Source organism: Lacerta agilis, chromosome 17, assembly GCF_009819535.1.
Source record: "Lacerta agilis isolate rLacAgi1 chromosome 17, rLacAgi1.pri, whole genome shotgun sequence".
NCBI lineage: Eukaryota > Metazoa > Chordata > Lepidosauria > Squamata > Lacertidae > Lacerta > Lacerta agilis.
Window position 1 is genome coordinate 5,633,816 of NC_046328.1, and position 20,741 is coordinate 5,654,556.

At 45.2% G+C, this 20,741-nt stretch overlaps 1 protein-coding gene across 1 annotated transcript in view; it reads left to right on the top strand.

Moving 5' to 3' along the window:
- TMEM132C (transmembrane protein 132C) overlaps positions 1 to 20,741 on the top strand; it is a 266,114-nt gene that overhangs the window by 158,779 nt on the left and 86,594 nt on the right. The window contains 1 exon segment of the mRNA XM_033174396.1: positions 401 to 547. Coding sequence (XP_033030287.1) covers positions 401 to 547 — 147 coding nt within the window.

A 20,741-nucleotide genomic window follows, 5' to 3' on the forward strand; every position in this document is an offset into this window, starting at 1 on the left:
GCTAACCCTGAGCTAGAAGACTTTTGGCAATTTCTCCCAGGCCAGGACTCTTTGTCAGGGTGGAGTGTAATGCCGTTCAAAATGGCGGCTTCCTCATTTGTTTCCTCTGAATTCCTCTTTCCCTGTCACACAACAGGAAAGACTTCTAAACTCATTAGAAGTCATTTCCAGTTTGCTCTCACATTGGCTCTTCTGATCGTTTTAGTAAAGGTATTTTTGTATCTCACAGAAGGAAATGCCTCATTTGACCATTTTTAAAAGTATTGCTCAACCCTGACCTTCAGGCTTATTCTTAGCTTCCTATACAGGTGTGTGTTTGTGTGTGCAGGGCTGTGTGTATACCTTGCCAGATTGCGATATTATTGTGATTATGATCACTGCATTATTTTTTCCCCAACAGGGCAAAGGTAAAGAAAGGAGTTAATATCCTGAGTGCAAAGGCAAGTGACCCACGGCAGTGGGATGTGACGCAGAACGTAGGAAATGGTGGGAAACATTCGACTACAACAGTGATGTGTCAGAAAATAATGCAGAGTCCAAGGAGCAGGTGAGTTGGTGCCATTGCCTTGGGACATAAGGCTCCCATCATATCGATTTGATAACCACATAATATGTGAAAAGGCTTTGATTCTGATCAAGCTATTATTCCGCATAGTCAATAGGATGCTCACTAGCTGGGCCTTTTGTCCGACCCAGCAGGGACCTTCTTATATTTTTCATGGAACTTCATTGTATAGAGGCAGTGTCCCTCTGAAGTAGGAAATGGCTGGAGACCAGCATCGAGAGAGGGCTGTGGCCTTCACAGCTTGCTTTGGAGCTTCCTGAAGGCATCTGTTGAACAACCATGAGATACCTGTTTCTCCCTCTCTTGTAATGCTAGAATTTGGGGCCATACAATGAAGGTGAATGTTGGAAGATGCAGGACAGGCAAAAGAAAGCACTGTTTTATACAGTGCATAGTTCATTCCCACAGTATGTAGCAACGGCCACCAACTTGGATGGTTTTAAAAGAAGAGTAGACAAGCTCAATGAAGGGTAACGTTACCAGTGGCTCCCAGTCACAATGTCAGAGGCTTCTGGATACCAGTTGCTGGGAATCACAGTTGGTTGGAGAGAGTGCTGTTGCACTCAGGTTCTGTTTGTGAGCTTCCCTTTGGCATCTGGTTGGCTGCTCTGAGAACAAGATACTGGACCCTTGGCTATTCTTATGTGAAAAACAGGATCTTTAATCTTATCCAACATAACATCTTTACTCTCTGTAAAGGAGAACCTGCCTATCATAAATGACGATTTTGCTAAACAGAAAAAAAATGCATGGTTTTAGGATTTGAACTTAGTGTAAATTTGAACTTTAGGATTTGAACTTTAGTTCAGTGGTAGAGCAGAAGGTCACAGGTTCTGGCATCTCCAGGTAGGTCCTGGAGAAGACTGTAAGTCTGTAATCTTGAAGAGCTACTGCCAGAATAGATAGCATCAATGGTATGTGGCAACTTACTATGGTTAGTGGTGGGTGAGTGTGTTAGCAAAGAGTCCTCTTGTTCTTCAAATGGATTTACAGAACATTGGTTCGTTTGGCTCCGTTGTTCAGATCTTACATTTCTTGAGAGAGATGTCCTCATTGCTAGTTGGTCTATCACCTTTCCAATGAGCTCTTCCTGTATTACAAGTTAGCATAGGGCCATCGTGCAAAATAAAGCTATTTGGGGGGCACAGGAAGAGGAGGAGGCTATGAATCTATCACTCTCCCCCCCATTTGAAAACATGAAGAAAGTGTATTTGATTATGCATTAGGAAAGCATGTGCAGAAAAAAAATGCCTTGAAGCCTCTTCTCTCTCTCTCTCTCTCTCTCTCTCTCTCTCTCTCTCTCTCTCTCAAACAGGCAAGTAGCACCATGTAATATATGCTGAAACACTGATCAGTTTATTTATAGTGCAGTTCTGTGGGGCGTGGGCAAAGGTCTCAAACCATTTTCTTTCTTTCTTTTTGGCTACAGATGGTACCTAATTCTATCCCAGGAGGGAGGAGGGGACCCTGTTGCAAGGCCTTCATTAACTGCACTACTCATCCAGACACATGTTCCTTGTTAGGCTTCTCTTCCTTTCTGCCAGGTGGCCTTATGATTCTTCCCCTGCTGTGTTGGGCACTGATGGGTACAGGCCTAGTGCCAGTGTTGGGCATCCTTGAGTAGTTGCTGCAGCTCCCAACCCTGGCTGAACTCTTCTTGAATGCATGCCCAGCCCCACTTTTCCATCTCTCCTTTTTTAGTGCTCCATTGTGCATGGGGGGCAGCTCAAAGCTGCCATTAATGAATTTCCGGCAATGCCCTAGAACAACCTCAGTGTGACGTTGCTGTGGGGCAACCTGGAAGGAGAAATTTGATTCACTTTTCGATTAAAGGCAAACAGAGCCTCTCTTCAAAATTTGCACTTTTTTCAGATTTTTGTTGTGCCGTTCTCCAGCCAGATCATGTGAGCAAAAATGCAAAATGCAATTGCTAATGAAAATAACCTGCAAAAATGCATTATATTTGGGAGGACTGCTTTGCAAAAATGTGTATAATAGGCAAAACCGCATGCAAAAATTCTATGCTACGTTCCATTAGTTTTCTGGAAGTGGCTTTCACATTGTGTGAAAGCTCAAATACAGTGCAGAAATTAAGAGTTTTCCAACTGGCACTAAACAATCTGCGGCTGCTAAGCATGTGCAATTTTCACTTGGGTTGATTTGCACGTAGTATTTTTATTAACCTCTTTTCAAGGGGGGGGGACTTCACAAAATAGTTTACAAACTACATGCCAAACATATACAATAAAATATAAGCTACAGCTATTCAGAATATCCATCTCACTTTGAAACATTATTTAAAAAGGCTGCACGAAAATAACAGTAACCCAGCATAACACAAACTTTCTGAAACATGCCAGTTCTGCAGCTCAGATAATAATTAACTGCTAAAGGCCACTTCAAAGTGCATGATGCTGTAAGGCAGGAGTAGGGAACCTCTGGCCCTCCAGAGGTTGTTGAACTACAACTCCCATCAGCCCTTGGAGCAAGCATGGCCAATGACGAAGAATAATGAAGGCTTGGGCTTGCATTTTGGAAGCCACTGCTGAAAAGGCCCTGTTCTGCATGCTCCCTTGTTTATTTATTTTTATTTATGCAAGCTTCAGGGATCTCTCCCCTCTATCCAACAACAACAACAAAATGTCAATACCTCAATATTCTTTTCCAGTGTTCCCCCTTTTCTGCACTTTTTCAGTTGCCATTCACCCCCTAAGTTCTCCGTCAGAGGGTTTGATATCTGATAACCTCTCCAACTTGGATTAAATTCTGAGCTCGAAAAGATGTCCAGGTTTTGAAGCAAACACACTGCTCCCCAGCACACACACACACACACACACACACACACAGAGAGAGAGAGAGAGAGAGAGAGAGAGAGAGAGAGAGAGAGAGAGAGAGTTTTTAAAAAAGGCATTCCATGCCTGGTTAGCAACAGGGATGTGAGAGCGGGTGCAACAAACCTCTGATATTCTGGGGACAAAGAAAACATCTGTTGTCGTGAGCAGCTTACAGCCTCTATTTGACCACGAAGGATCTCATTTCCATTAGTAGGATTTGCAATGGAGAGTTTGCAATACAAGCAAAGGGCAGAGGACCAAAAGGGGGGGGGAGAGAAGAAAACATTTTGGGAGCCTGCCAAAGGGTGGGGGGAATAGATATCCTTGAAAAGGAAGCCAGGGCTTTCATGAGCAATGTCAAGTATAGCTACATCCGCAGTAAAAACAATAAGCAGGCTGTCACGTCATCGTCCCTGGTTCACACACATAAACACACTTGATGAAATCTACTTAGATAAATAGAACTGCAAATCTCTTTGAGCTGTATCCAGCTAAGCTACACTCTCAGTAGAACTAATGGGCCCAAGTGAATCAATGTTCATTACTTTTGATGGGTCTACTCTAAGTAGGACAACTGTTGGAGACAACCTTTTGTCTTGGCTATACAGTGAACAGGGCTATATGTCTTCAGGAAATGCACAGAATTTAGCTTGCTCAAAATGCCTCCTTTTTTAAAGCACAAACACAGGTTTCTAGACCAGTGTTTTTCAACCACTGTTCCGCGGCACACTAGTGTGCCGCGAGATGTTGCCTGGTGTGCCATGGGAAAAATTACTTTATATATAGTCAATATAGGCACAGAGTTAAATTTTTTAACATTTTCTAATGGTGGTGTGCCTCGTGATTTTTTTCATGAAACAAGTGTGCCTTTGCCCAAAAAAGGTTGAAAAACACTGTTCTAGACCTTATGGGTTGTGAAGCAGGTGAAGGGAACCTTGGGCTCTCCATATCAGAGCCGTCTTTACCTGGGGGTGCAAGGGGTGCAGGGCACCCGGGCGCCAATTTCTGGGTGGGTGCCTATCGATCAGCGGCAGTGACTCCGTAGCATCAAATATTCCTGATGAGTCAGGAAACAAAAGCAGTTTTTCTGCTGCGTCGTTGTTACAGGTGAGCGATTTCCCCCCCTAAAAAAAGGTCACCAACTTTGGCTTCCCCCCTCCCAAAAAATAAGCTCAATAAAAAGTTAATTTGGGGGCGCTGTGTGGATCTTTGCACCCCGGCAACGCATATGCTAAAGACGGCCCTGCTCCATATTCTGCTGACTACAACTCCCATCCAGCCAGAACATTTGCCATGCTTGCTGGGGCTGATGGGAGTTGTAGCTCAGCAACATCGGGGTGGGGCGGCAAAGATTCCCCTACCACTGCTGTAAAGATGAGAGAGCCTCTAGCATAGCTCCTTTTCATGACTATCAGACACATTGTAACGGCAGAAGCTATATCTGAATATGGTTTAGCACAGAGGTCTCCAAACTAAGGTCTGCGGGCCAGATACGGCCCAAGGGACTCATTTATCCGGCCCCCAGCGACCCCCGCCACCCGCTGCCACCACGGCTCTTACCACGGCTGCCCACTTCTGGGTCGGAGGAGCACCGGAAATAGCTTGTGTGCATGCACAAGCATTATTTCCGGTGCACATCCAGGTCGGAGGAGGCCCATGCACATGCGCACAAGCTATTTCCGGTGCTCCTCCGACCCCGAAGTGCGCCGGAAATAGTGTGTGCACATGCATATGGGCATGCAGGGGCGTCATGAGCTGCTTGGCTGCTGGGGGCGGCAACCCAAGCAGCACCCCTGGAGGGGTGGGGCGTCGCTCCGTGTGCGTGACGTCATGGCGCATGCGCACGGAGCGACGCCTCCGCCCGGGCCAGCAAAGAGGGGCGTCATGCTTGTGTCAGCCCTCCTTACTGGCCCGCCCCTCTCCATGTCCCGGCAGCCAGCGGCGAAAGAAGCTTCTTTCGCCGCTGACTGCTGGAGCCGGGGCATGGAGAGGGGCGGGCCAGTGAGGAGGAGTGACACCCCCTCCTCACTGGCCGGCCCCTCTCCATTCCCTGGCTCCGCTCAGGGAGCCCAACCAGTGGCGAAAAAAGCCGCTGAAAGGGGGAAAGCCCTCTTTCAGCAGCTTTCCCCCCCGCTGGCTGGAGGTGCCGATTGCAGGGGCCAGGGCCCCGTCCCGAGTGTCACCCCCCCAGGGCGCTACCCGGGGCCGGACACCCCCCACCCCTCCCTTGCTACGCCCCTGTGGGCATGCGCTCCCCTGCCCTGCAGCCTGCCATGTGATTGGCGCTGGAGACACTGGCCCGAGGCGCTATAAGTTTGCTGACCCCTGGTTAAGCACATTCAGTCCCTGTTCATCTTTACAAAGGGATGTATATCTTTTTTGGAAGGGTTTGCAAGTTTAAATGTTTTGACTGACTACGAAGTGGCCTTTTAAAGCAAACAACAGGGGTGAGGGCTTGTTTGTTTTGTTTTGTTTTGTTTTGTTTTGAAAAAAAATATTTACTCAATTTGCATACCACCCTTTCATCCATAGATCTCAGGGCAGTTCACAACATTAAAATGCAAGACAAAAACATAACATACATAAGAGAAACAAGAACACCCCCCAACAATAAACCCCCTCCCCCTTCCTTTTGGCCTCGCTCGCTCCCCCCCCCCCCACATGCCGAATTACTTTTGCTGCCTACTTGGTATGGAAGGTTGTGCTGCTCTGCTCCCGTTTGTCAGTCTTCCTTTGGCACATGCCACACAGCAGGCCTTCAGAACATTGCCAAGGGTAGTTTGGAGCCCTATCTGCATGGAACAGAGATATTTTATCAAACTAATTTAATTTGGCACAGGACGGCAGTCCCCAAATGGGATCTTTCTGGGTCATTGCTTCTCCCAAAGTAGCTTGGCGGCAGCATTTGTTCCAGGGAGCAACATGTTGCTGTTCTTACTGTTGTTGTTGTTTAAAAAATGAATAACATTTATAACAATATTATTAGCAATATCATCACCAATACCAATAATATCAATGAAATATACTCGGAGTCAAGTGTGAATTTCATGCTCTTTATTCAGCTCATAGTAGTGAGGAATGCAGTTCCCCCAAAATGTTTGCTTTATATACACTATTTACACAATGGGCCCCACGTGATTGGCTAATTCTGGGATACTCCTGTATGCCAATCGGAATGCGGATTCACTTCCACCTGGAGCTGGATTGGGTGGCTCCTGCGGACCAGACTGCTGCAATCTCAATCCTATTGTTCTGGGACCAATCAGACTGCTGCAATCTCAATCCTATTGTTCTGGGACCAATCAGACTGCTGCAATCTCAATCCTATTGTTCTAGGACCAATCAGACTGCTGCAGTTTGGATCCTATTCAACTCAGTACATAACAATCAAGAACAACAGTATACTAATAAAATAAACGGCATTAACCATGGGGATAACAACAGCAACAGAAATGTATGTTTAGTTCAGGATTCCCAGCTTGAAATTCCCGTCTGCAATCACAGGAGTGGGAAAGGAGTCACCTCTCAAACCCAGCTCTTGTCACACAGAAACCAAGGGCATGTCCTAATCCTACATTCCAACCCAGCATTCTACCACCTGGTGACATCAAGATGTATTTGACTCCAACTCCCATCATGCCCGGATATCTGCCACACTGGCTAAGGCTGGTGGGAGTTGAGTGCAACAACATCTGGTGGGTACCGTTGAGGAGCACTCTCTGACCACTGTGCAATGCTGGCTCTCGTTATGTAAGAGATTTATATTGTTCAGAGAGAGAGAGAGCACACACTAAAACACACTTGATTCCCTAATCTCACTGTACACTACAAGCTAGATAATTTCGCGGGACAAAGCAGGTAATTACAAACTTCTGCGACACTGCTAATTCCAGTGTGCTTTGATCAAGCAGCCACAGGAATTTGACTCTGTTGCCTGGCGTCGAAACCAATCTGCTGCTGCTGCTTCTGGTGCACAATTCTTCCCACAACCTTCCTCTCTAATGAGCTGCCAGTGGTAGCTAGGTTATCCATTTAAAACTCTTGTGTCCTGAAAAAGGTTTTTCAGAGTGACCCTTGTGTGATGTTTTTAAAAAGGACATAGCAGCATAAACTTTCACCCAATCTCAGTTTGCATGTTTGATCAGCTTCAGAGGAGACACACTTGCCTACCGACTGAGGAAATGTAGGGAAGGAAGGACAAAATGATGCATAGCTAAGATGAGGCAAGGTTTCTCTCCCAAAGTATCTTACAAACAGGGACATCTGCTGAAACTCATAAACAGCTGACTTCAGCAGCAGAACATCACACTGTTGCCCAATTTGGCTTTCGACAGCGGAGAGAAGTGATAAATCAACCAGGCAATAAAGCTTGAGAGAATTTTTTTGTTGGGGGGGGGTCACAAGATAAAGCAAATAAAATCCCCATTAGTATTCACTAAGCTTCACTTCCCAGACTTTTCTAGACCCATACGTCACTGTCAACTGCAAAATCTCACATCTATCAGAGTTTAGGTTCCATCCTGTTGGGAATTCAAAATGGCAATGTTGGTTCATCCCTAGCCTTCTTCCTCTTCTCTCCTCAAGTGTTGAACCAATGAACCTGTTTTGGTCCCCAGTTAGATACTTCACCAAGGAGGTTCTCAAGTTGTGGTCCACAGGCCACTGGTGGCCCGTGAACTCATTCAGAAGGTCCCTAGAAAGTTGGTGGAACAGCTGAGAATATCTGCACTCTGAACTGACAACAGACATCAAGACAGTTTCTTGAAAGCAGGGCCAGGTGTACTGAATGTTTGGATTTTGGGGTTGTTGTCCAGAATGGCCAGGTGTACTGAACAGACCATCAACACCCTGGCCTAGGACCCACGATTTTCACTTTACAGCGCTGATGTAGTCTACTATTTTTTTTCATAATTAAAGTATCCCTAGGTACTGGTTAAAATGGTCATTCTCATTGGCCTGGCTTAGGGCCTGTGGTTTTCATAATAATACAGTGCTGATGTTGATGGTGCTGGCCTTGAAAAAATAGATGTTTTAAGTGGTCTGCTCAGAACCCCACCAATTTTCAGTAGCCTACCAGTACAAAAGTTTGAGAATCACTGGCCTAGCACACAGGGCCCAGCCAGGGCATCGAAAATACGTATCCGGGCTCAGCTTTAGCATAAGCACCTGCAATTGCCCCTAATCTTCTTTCCTGTTACATCTGAGAAAGGGCTCAGTGGACTTGGTTTGTTTTCTACCACTTACTCAAATGTTCTCTCTTGTTCCTTGCACACGTTTAAACACAGGATTTATAGTCATGAGCAAAGTGGGTTTTAAGTAGCACCTCATTGATTTTTGTTAGTTTCCATGCTCCAAATTAATGGACTGAGACCACACTGCTTGTGATCAGAGGAGCAGGGATTCAATCAATGAGTCTACTGTGACGCATAAGGGAAGGACTTCAGTCCCAGAATACATCCGGGTGTCAGGCGTGTAGAAAGAGCACAGCCAATGTAGGAGGCATATTTAGTTATAGCAGGGATGGCAAACCTGTGGTCCTATTGCCATTGCTGGACGTACCATTCCATCAGTCCCAACCAGTGTATACCCTCCAACACGTGTTTTGGGGCTCCATGCTCTCATGCGAGGTTGCAGTCTCACATTCGCCCCCCCATGCACCCACACAGCCATAAACAGGCTGTTCTCTTAAGCCCTCCAGTCTCATCCCTTGGTCAGTGGCTCATTATTTTTCCCTCCTGTTGATCTACTTTAAAAATAATGAAGGGATAGCAAACCTCTTTGTCTATGTCAAAATATAATTGCAATTTCTATACTGAAGCCAGGAGGAGGGGAGATCAGTTACCTTTGCAAATCTGGTCATTCTACTATTTTTCACAAGCTACAATCATATGTGATGATAGTTGCGGTTATCAAATGAGCAATACAGTGTAAGACCACTTTTAAAGATTGCCCAGGGTGAATGTTAGCAGGTATCCTGGCTATGACGTGACCCCATTATATGGGGCCCAAATAATGCAAATTTATTTCAGCTGCTTGACTCACAGTCTTGTTACCAACATGCCTTGTAGTGCTAGACTTTTCACACCTGCCCATGTGTACAAATCAAGGTTAAGCCATTTGCTGAGTTTCTTAAACACATCCATATTCTTTGCTCCGACACGATGAGATCTCTATCTCCTCCTTGTTAGCCCCAGTCATTTGCACAGGCAACGCCTCCAATCTCACAGTTCCGTCTTGTACAACACAGCATAATGACCATTATTCATCAAGTTGATGTTCTGGCTTAACAATACAAATCATGCTGAACTCATCCTTCCCTTTCAATTCCAAATCAATTTTCTGGGTGGAAATTGATTTGATTAGTGATCCATTTGCTTAGCCTGTTTCAAACTCTTGAAGGTTGTTAGGGTGACCTCTAGAGTCTCTTGTGAGTATTGTGAAAAGTGTTTCTTCCTCCACATGGACTAATACAGGGTAAATCTACCCTACATGGTTAATTTTGCAGGAGAGCCCCCCCCCCCCAGTCAGTGAAGACAATATTGAATTAGATGGACCAGTGATCTGACTTGTTATAAGGCAACTTTCTTTGTTCTTTGTAGAACACATAGCTCTGCCCACCAGCAGAGGGGGATGATTGTGGGAGCTCAGGAGGAATTGATTTTCGGGTGTGAAAATGGCATTGGGGTGTGTGGAATTTTGACAAATCGGCACGGTGATGGAAAAAGCAGCGGAAACAGCTCCGAAAGCTCAACCGTTTTGGTGGTTTCCTAAAAACAGCTCGACAACTTTGCATGTGTCAGGAATTTCACTCATTGAAATATGGCAATCCTAGAATTGCTGAGGGTTACCCCTTCATCCTCACTTTGCCCAATGGTAAAATCAGCTCTGCTTACACACACACACACACAAACAAACAAACAAACAAACACAAACACCCCAGCATTCCTCCTCCTCTCCCAATATAAAGGAAATGTGTTCTTCACCTTCACAGCCTGCAAACCAAACAGAATCTCAAGAGGAGAGCTTTCCCCCGCCCTCCTCTGGCTGTTCTTACCCAGGCAGCTCTCAGCCTCTCAAAAGGTATCAATCCCTTGTAAGGCTCTGATGTTTCGCTTGCCTCCAAAGTTTGTGACAGCTCAGATGGATCTCCTACATCTTGCATCTTAAACTTTGCATCGGGCTCCTGTTGGTGTGAGTCCCCTTTAAGGCTTGCATGCACCCTGCTGGGCTGACTAGCCAGACTTTTGTGGGCCACTGACATGGGCCATTCATTATCTCCTTTAAAACCTTTGTGAGATATTAATCAAGCAGCAGGAGCTTCTTTCTCTGCAGTAATTGCTACTCTCCCTGCTATTCTCTCTCTCTCTCTCTCTCTCTCTCTCTCTCTCTCTCTCTCTCTCTCTCCAGAAGGCCATGCATGGGAAGCAACATGCAGCCTGTCTCTTGCAGTGTTCCTGCAGTGCTACACTTGCAAAGGGACGGTTCAGTCTCATTTGGAGCTTGCGAGAGCAACTTGGGTGTGTGGGTAGGCATCCTACCAAATCAGTGAGGTTCATGATTCCAAAGGTGAGGAGGGTGTGCTGAAGAGCACATTCTCGTGATTTTCAGTAGTGTCTCTATGGTCTCAGGAGGTCTGTGGTAGGGGAAGGCATGGGACGGGAAAGGAATCAGACCTTCGGCTCCAATGCGGATGCAACATCCATCAACTTGGCAATTTCATAACCAGGATGCCTTTCAGGAGGTGACGTAGATGCTCCGTGGCAGCCCTTATTGTGCTGTCTGAATTTCAGCCTCAGATCAATATTTTCACACTGTCAAATTATGAAACTGGGCCAAATAAACAGTGCTAGCAGCTCATCCATCATGGCTTCAATTTTGATGCTGGGAGGAAATGAGTAGCCTAATCCAGGACTCAAATACTTGAGTTTTTACATTGCTTTCCATCTGCATTTCACTGTGAATTTGTGTGTGTGTGTGTGTGTGTTTTGGAGAACAAATGACCATCACTGATTGATGGATTTTTAAAATATTATTATTATTATTATTATTATTATTATTATTATTATTTACATTTGTTTACCGCCCTTCATCCGTAGATGTCAGGGCGGTTTACAGCATAAAAATACAATATAAAAACTCAAAATTCATAATAAAAACAGAACAATAAGCCCCTCCCTCCCCACCAACTCCCCCCAAAACATTCAAAGGGATTTTGAAACAAAATAGAAAATTCTTTCCAGTAGCACCTTAGAGACCAATGGTCTCTACTGGAAAGAATTTTCTATTTTGTTTCGACTATGGCAGACCAACACGGCTACCCACCTGTAAAAGGATTTTGGTCATCCAAAAACCTGTTTGAAGAGTAACATTTCTGCCTGGAACCTAAAGGTGTATAACGAAGGTGCCAGGCAAACTTCCATGGGGAGAGCATTTCTATAATTTCTATAACTGCTCTCCATTTAACTGTTTTGATTTGTTCCATTCCGTATATGAATCATTTCCTGTGGAACAATTCAAATATTATATTCGGTTCTAGTCCTACTCAAAGTAAAACCTTTGAAATCAATGGGCATGTCTAACTGAAGTCTATTGATTTCGGTGGTTATAACTCTCAGTGGGTATAACTTGACTGGACACAACCCTTGAAGTCCGACATTGTATCTTCCTCTTTGGTCCAGTAGTGGCTGGTGACCTTTGAGACTGGTAGGGGCAGGAGGCAGGGATACCAACAGTTGGTGGAGCAAAAGCCAATTCCAGGCAGACCCACCCCTGTAAGAAGGCAGCCAGATGGGGGCTGGCTAAGGACAGACTGTTTGGAAGGGCAGCCCTTCATTCGCCTCAGTCAACCAGCATCTACTGGCTGGATTGAACCCAATGCCTGTCCGGTGTTTCCCATAATAGCCACAGATATGTCTCTTTGATCCCCACAACTAGCACATGAACGTAATAGCCGTTCTTGACTGACAGCCTCTCAGGAAATGGCAGTTAGTGCTTCTGAACCACACAATGACCATTGGTCCATCCAGCTCAGGGTTGCCTACACCAGGGCTGAGGACCTGGATCTAGCCTGTGGGCCACATACTGACCTCCCCCACCCTCCACAGGCCTCCATTTTGACCAATGGGTGGAGCTTCCCATATGTTAATAACTTAACATGGCTATGACATCGGGCGACCACTTCAGGAATGTAGGAGGCCGATGTTATCAACAGAAGTATAGCATCCCAATAAAGGTACCACTCTATTCTTCCTTGGTAAGACCAGACATGGAGTCCTGTGTCCGGTTCTGGGTGCCACAATTTAAGGATATTGACAAGTTGGAACATATGCAGAGGAGGGCGATATCAACAGACACATAGCATCCTAATAAAGGGAAGATGACCAAGATGATCAAGGGTCTGGAAACCAGGCCTTATGAGGAACGGTTGAGGGAGCTGGGTATGTTTAGCCTGGAAAAAAGAGGAGACTGAGAGGAGATAAGATAGCCATCTTCAAATATCTCAAGGCCTGTCATATGGAAGAAGGAGCAAATTTGTTTTTCCATGCTCCAGAGTGTAGGACCCAAACCAATAGCTCCAAGTTACAAGAAATGAGATTCCAACTAAACACCAGGAAGAACTTCCTGACAATAAGAGGTGTTTGACAGCAGAACAGGCTCCATTGGAAGGTGGTGGATTCTCCTTCACTGGGGGGTTTTTAAGCAAAGGCTAGATGCCCACCTGTCAAGGATGCGTTAGTTGAGATTCCTGCTTTGCAGGAGGTTGGACTAGATGACGTTTGGGGTCCCTTTCCAATTCTACAGTTCTACGATTCTATGATATACCGACATGCCACACTATATTTCATTTACCTCAGTGGGTGTGGTGTGGCAAAATAATGAACATCATTGGATGACGTTGCTACATGCTAAACCACTGCCTTATTCCTAACGAATCCAATGGTCCAGCTTGCTCTGAACTGTGTATACTGACTGATCGTGACTCTCAAGGCAGGGAGGCTTTCCCAGCCTTCCTGGAGATCCTGGGGAGTGAACCAGGGGCCTTCTGCATGCAAAGCAGATGCTTTTAACATTGAATCATGGCCTTTCCTGGCTGCAAATGGTGACCCAGCTAATTGGTGCCGACTGCAAGCACTGCTTTCTGTGTTTGCAGGTATAATTTGGATTCAAGCCATGCCCCCAAATCAACACCCCCCCCACACCCTGCAGACAGGCAAAGGTGTCTGCAAATCCAGCTTACAGAGGGGGTGGGGTGGGGTGGGATGTTGGTTTGTCGGCACAGGTTTAATGCAAAGCGTACCTAAAAAATGGATCATCTATACAGTTTGATGCTGTCGGGACTGATTAGCAAGCCCTGTTTGCTGAGAAGCAGTAAAGAACATGTTTTAAGCTCCTCCTGGTTCCTTTACAGCCACATCTTCACCTGCTTCATATATTGTGTTACATATGATGTCAGATATGGGACTGGTGGCCCCTGGTTTTGGGGATATAGCCTTTCAGGCCAAGTTAGATTCTCCAGCACTGGTCTGCACTGACCGGTAGCAATTATCCAGACCAACCTTTCCCAACTTCGGGTTCTGAGATGCTGTTGGAATACAATTCCCATCATTCCTAGCCAGCATGTGGTCAGCGATGACGGGAGTTGTAGTTCAAAAACGTCTGGGGACCCAAGATTGAAAAAGGCTGATCTAGACCTTCAGAAGGGAGTCTTATCCCACCTGGAAATGCTGGGAATGGAACCTGGGACCTTTTGCATGCAAACATGGGCTCTGCAATTTAGAAATTATGCCCAATTACAGCTGATAGACTTCCCCCCTTTTACTACCGTGTCTAATCCTCTCCAAACCTAAATTGTGCCTTGTACATAGGAGTATCTCCCTTTGGCCATTATGGACTGACTGCCAAGCCATTTAATTAGATCTGGGACAGATGGAATGAAAAGAAGCTTCGGTGCCAAGACTCTTTGGAAGGGTGTTGCCTTGGAGATGCTATGGAAGCTCTCCATGTGGTTCGTGATCTGGGGCTGCTTGTTCATGCATGCAGACGGTCGCTTGAAGCCACAGGTGTCAAGTGATGACCATGCCTGCAGGAATGTTGCTGCTTGAGCCTGCCTGGTGAGAGAGAGAAAAATGTACCAGGGAGGGGTGTCTGTGAATTTTCACGCATCCTTGAGTCAGCATCTTGGGTGGGAAATAGAAAGCTTAGTGAGATAATTATTATTATTATTATTATTATTATTATTATTATTATTATTATTATTATTATTTATACCCCAGCCACTCTGGGCGGCTTCTAGCAAAATGTTAAAATGCAATAATTCATCAAGCATTAAAAGCTTCCCTAAACAGGGCTGCCTTCAGATGTCTTCTAAAAGTCATATAGTTGTTTATTTCTTTGACATCTGGTGGGAGGGCATTCCACAGGGTGGGGGCCACTACTGAGAAGGCCCTCTGCCTGGTTCCCTGTAACTTCGCTTCTTGCAGTGAGTTCCTGCCAGAAGACCCTCGGAGCTGGACCTCAGTGTCTGGGTTGGACGATGAGGGTGGAGACACTCCTTCAGGTATACTGGGCTGAGGCTGTTTAGGGCTTTAAAGGTCAGCACCAACACTTTGAATTGTGCCTGGAAACGTATTGGGAGCCAATGTAGGTCTTTTAGGACCAGTGTTATGTAGTCTTGGTGGCCACTCCCAGTCACCAGTCTAGCTGCCGCATTCTGGATTAGTTGTAGTTTCTGGTCCACCTTCAAAGGTAGCCCCATGCAGAGCTCATTGCAGTAGCCCCAGACGCTAGATGAAAAGGACACATGACAAAGCGCCGCTCTGTGCACACAAGCGGAGCAGTTTGCGCTTCTGCGCATGCGAGAAGTGCAATTTAGCTTTTCTGTGCATGCGCGAGCAGCAAACCTGGAAATAACCCATCCAGGTACTTCCGAGTTTTCTGCGGATGTTTGACGAAAGGGACGTTCGACGAGGTGGACTCAAAACGAGGTACCACTGTATAAATATATGAAATGAGTGGAAAAAAATAAAATAAAATAACTATCCCTCTTGAACAAACAACCACTGAATAATATGACCACTGCCAAGTTCCCTTTAAGTCTCTGCTGGTCTTTAATTCTGCAATTTCACAAGCAAGTTGTCAAGGCTGAACACAGGGGTGCGGGGTATAGGGGGAAGAAGGGGCTTCAGCACCCCCAGCTGTGTGGCAGCTGAGACAAGTGAGGGTGATCTTTGCTTTCACTCGTCCCAGCCTCTGCCCGGGAGTCCAGGAGCCAGGCAGGGGCTGGGACGAGGAAGCATGAAGATCACCCTCCCCGTGTCCCACCCCCACCCGGCGCATGCCAGGTGGTGTCACCTGGCTGGGTCCCCTCAATGTGGGGGTCCGGATGGAGCTCCGGACTGAGCAGCAGACAGAAGTCAGAGGAGAACCAGAGGATGCTCCAACCTGCAACTCTGTGTCTCACTCCATGGAGCGGCTTCTGGTTCTGTCTCTGTCAGAGAAACTCTCCACACATTTTGCTACACAGAGAGACTTTATTTCTCCCAGAATTTGGCACATCATCTGACCTGATAGCCATCAGAAAACCCAGCATGCCAAGGAAGTTAAAATCCATATGGAAGAACTCATCTATCACAGCCATATATATGGAGGTTCTGACAACTTAATGCCATCTGTCAGAATTTCTCCTTCTAGAGAAATGATTTCCTACCCAGAAGAAGATTCTCTACATTATAAAAAGCCTTAGGGTTATTACTATTGGTTGAGACTTAATCCTTTGGCATGAGCAGCTGTATCATCCTATCAATTATTTCTAAACTGAATATTGATTGCTTGCTCTTATGCAAGTTTAGAACCGAACACGGAGGCAGAGCCACGACTGTGGAGCAAACTTTGATCTGTTTCCTTGGTCCTAAAGGAGGCTGTGACCTTGTGTGATGCTGACAACACCCAGGAACAGACTGGGGTTTTAAAAAAAAAATCCTGCCCCATCTAATCAGGAAACATGAACCTTTCCTAGCATGTATCCAGGACAGCTAGTGAAAAAGTTGCTGCATGGGCTTTATCCTGCCCTCACTCTCAATAGGCTTTGCTTATCTCCAATGGGTAGAATCCAGTCGGTGCTCCTAGCACTGCTGGCTTCAGCAGAGGTGCCTGCTAATGGAAGAAGAGAGGAGATTATTACAGTGGTACCTCAGGTTATGAACAGCCTAGTTAATGAACTTTTTGGATTATGAACACTTCAAACCCAGAAATGAGTGTTCTGAGTTGCAGGGTTTTTTGTTTGTTTGTTTGTTTGTTTTGTATACGAATGTACTCCATTCAGGGGTACACTAGCATTTTGCGTGCCACATTTCCATTGTCCAGCAGTGGAGAAGGGGGTCATCACGGCATTTCCTGCAGCCGTGAGGGAGGGAAGCTGCACACCTGTCAGCCATCTGATTGACGGGTGTGCAAATCCCCCCCCCCATGCCGCTGTGGGAGGCGCGCGCTCTAGGGAGCATTTCCCGCAGCAGTGGGAGGGGGGAGAGATCTGTGTGGATCCCAGTTCAGCTACCGATTGATTGATTGATTGATTGATTGTGTGACTGCAGAAATGGATAAAAAAAAACCCATCCAAACAATGACTATCATCAGTGCAGGTAAGAATTTTTTTTAAAAAATCATCTACAGTAGTGTTTGATTTCTTTTATAGTACAGTGCATTGATTATTGCTTTCACTTTATGGATCAATGGTCTTGTTACATAGTAAAAATCATGTTAAATTGCTGATTTAGGGGTTGTTTTTTAAAAGTCTGGAACAGATTAATCCATTTTGCATTACTTTCTATAGGAAAGTGTGCCTTGGTTTAAGGGCACCTATGTATTCGTTTGTTTGTTCGTTGCAGTGATATCCCTCCTTTCCTCAAAGGAGCTCAAGGTGCTGCACTCCATTCTCTTCAATTCCATTTTATCCTCACAGCAACCCTGTGAGGTAGGTTAGGCTGAGACACTGTGGCTAGTCCAAGGTCACCCAGTGAGCTTCATGGGTCCTTTTCCAACACTCTAACCACTGTACCACTGACTGTTGGATACCACCCAATGACCTGAGACAGCAGTTGTCCACGTTAATGCAACTGAAGGCCATAACACAAGTGATACCCCTGGAATCTTAGTGGTTATAAAGGAAATAGACAAAACATTTTTAAAAGTGTCTTTATTTAATTGTGGGGTACAGCAAACCCCCTCAGTATACACTATAATAACCAAGATGGGTTAACTTGGATCTAAGGGACGCGGGTGGCGCTGTGGGTTAAACCACGTAGCCTAGGGCTTGCTGATCAGAAGGTCGGCAGTTCGAATCCCCGCGACAGGGTGAGCTCCTGTTGCTCGGTCCCAGCTCCTGCCCACCTAGCAGTTCGAAAGCACATCAAAGTGCAAGTAGATAAATAGGTACCGCTCTGGCGGGAAGGTAAATGGCGTTTCCGTGCGCTGCTCTGGTTCACCAAAAAAGCGGCTTAGTCATGCTGGACACATGACCCGAAAGCTGTACACCGGCTCCCTTGGCCAGTAACGTGAGATGAGTTCCACAACCCCAGAGTCGGACACGGCTGGACCTAATGGTCAAGGGTCCCTTTACCTTTACCTAAACTTGGATAGTTGGGAGACTCAGGCAGAAGTTGGACAAATAAGAAAGATTTATTTTACAGATCAAAGTTAATGCAACAAAGGATGTGTCAGGAGATAATGTTCCTTTAGGAAACACTTAAAATAAGCAACTGAGGTTTGAAAGAAGTTGTGGGTTTAATACCTTGTTTAGAAGCCTGTAACATCCACTAGGTTTGGTATAATTATTAATATTTATTAATACTATTGTAAACGGAAAATCCCAGGTGTGGAACTGCCCAGGCACCTGGCCCTTGGGAATAAGCCCACTGGTTTCTGCGGAGTTAAATAAAAGAAGTCCAGCCACTGGAGCAAGGACAAGACAGGGTTTATTGCACAATAGGTTACAGTCAAACTGCACCCCGAGAGCAGCATTACAAGAACTTTTAAAAACTCTTATCATATCCCAGAATACAGTTTGGAAACATCATTACTACATCACGAAAGGGAAGGGTTATACATGATTAACATATAGGAAAAAACAAGATTAACATATGGGGGAAACAGAGCAATATCAGGGAGATAGCCCTGAGCCAATGTGAATTGTTGTTAAGTATTGGCAAGGATACCTTGGGCACTTATCTGGGAGAGAACAATGGGATTCCGGTTGAGGGATATTAGCCCAGTGGCTTCCTGAAGCACCCAGAGATTACCTGCTGAGGCATTTCCCTGTGTACGTGGTCTCGCCTACTGGATCACGGCAGAGAGATGGGTTCCCTTAAGGGCATCACTCCATACCCCAATGAGTTTGCTCGGGAGGAGACTTTGCTTGGGTGACCCCCCCCCCTAATTTCCGTAACAGTATTGATAATTATGGCCAGAGATGATGGGAGTTATGGTCCAGCGACATCTGGGGATCAAGGTTGAAGTGTGTGGCTTTGGTGGTTAGATTAGTACCAAGGAAATCTGGGTTTAAACCACTGCTTGACCTTACTAGTTGACCCAGGGCTAGTCGCGATCTCTCACGTTAAACTACCTTGCAGGCCTTTTGTGAGAAAAGAATTAGAGTCTTCTGCTGGCCCTCAGCTCCTGTTCAATGTTCTTTGCATGATATGCTTCTGGATATTTTCTGCCTGTAGGAAAACAACTTTTCAGACATGACAAATGTCACCTCACCTTCTTCCATAGCAGACGCAGGTGTTCAAAAAAGAGAGGGAGAGAGGTGTAAGAAAGCAGAAAGCAGTCTTTTAACTGCCAAGACTCTCCTTCTGTAGTTAAGAATATCGAACAGCAATCAATACTAGTGAGGACTATCTCTCCCATTTGCTGTTTTTCAATCTTTCCAGCTAACTGTTATGACTGCAAGTCAAAAGCTCTTTTAATATCCTATTTATATGGGGAACGTTTTATTAACTCTGAGAGACAAGTCAGGAATGCTGATTTTCTTTTTTTGTTTTCCTCGAGGAAATAGTAAAACATGACAGGTAATTTTGTAAATTTAGGCAGTCGGCAAACATCTGTTGAAGATGATAATGTCTGAGTGGTTTTGCTCTTTCCACCAAAACTTAGTTACATTCGGTTTGCGATTAATTTTTCATTGTCTTCCAGTTAAGTGGGAACTGCTTACACAGCTGCCTCCAATAGAACCATCCTTGTTTCCCATCCCCTGCCAGATCGTAAATGTTGGGTGCAGGCGGGGAACATCAAAGGCATCTCTGCATGGAGGAGAATGTAGACAATAAATTCACCTACCATCTTGCAGTTTTGTTTTAAGTTATTTAGTCTGATAAATTGCCTACTACATGGTGAGGTATGCAGCCATATGTGTTCCAGAGTGGAAGTCAAGGCAGAGATGTATTTATTTTTTTCCTGTGTTGAGGCATTGCTTTATGCAGTAGGTAAATAAAACCACATGATACCTCACAGCTTTTTTCAGGGCTACTGAGAACTGCATTGGAGACAAATGATTCTTAAGCTATAATTCCTGCATTTCAGGATGTTGGACTGGATCAGGCATGGCCAAACTTGCCCCTCCAGATGTTTTGGGACTACAACTCCCATCATCCCTAGCTAGTCCCAAAACCATCTGGAGGGCCAAGTTTGGCTATGCCTGGACTAGATGAACCTTGGGTTCCCTTCCAACCCCATAATTCTGAGATGATTTTTTTTGGGGGGGGATAGGGGGAAGAGAGAATGAAGATAACCAGCAAGCATAAATCTCTGCTCTCAAGGACTGTTGTGTGGTGTAACAGATAAACTCAGGCTTGTTACTTAGTACTAGGGATAGGTGAAGCTGTCAATTTCAATTTCTCATTTTTCCAATCCTCAGTTCAGTTCTTCACATTCCTGCAGCAATTTGAAGATTTTTTTTTTAAATCCTTTTGAAAAGCCATCAGCATTTTAGTTTTATGTTTTCCTAATGAACATGTTTTTGCATGCAGCTTTTACTAAAATGCACATTTTTGCAAGCAATTTCCCCAGACAATGCATTTTTAATGTTTCCCCCTAATATGTATATCCATTTTTATGCACACATTCTGCCTAATATATTACATTTTTAATACATTTTTGGGTTAGTGGAAGAACCAATTCGCAAATTTGGAGAAGTGTGAGTTTTGAAGGATTCTGCACTTTGGTTTCCCTCCTGGCTCAAGGAATGCAAATTGGGTAGTTTCTTATTAATATGCCAACGAACTCAGTGTTCCCTCCCATCCCTACTTTGTGCTTTTGTTTGTTTGTTTAAAAGCATTTATATACCACTT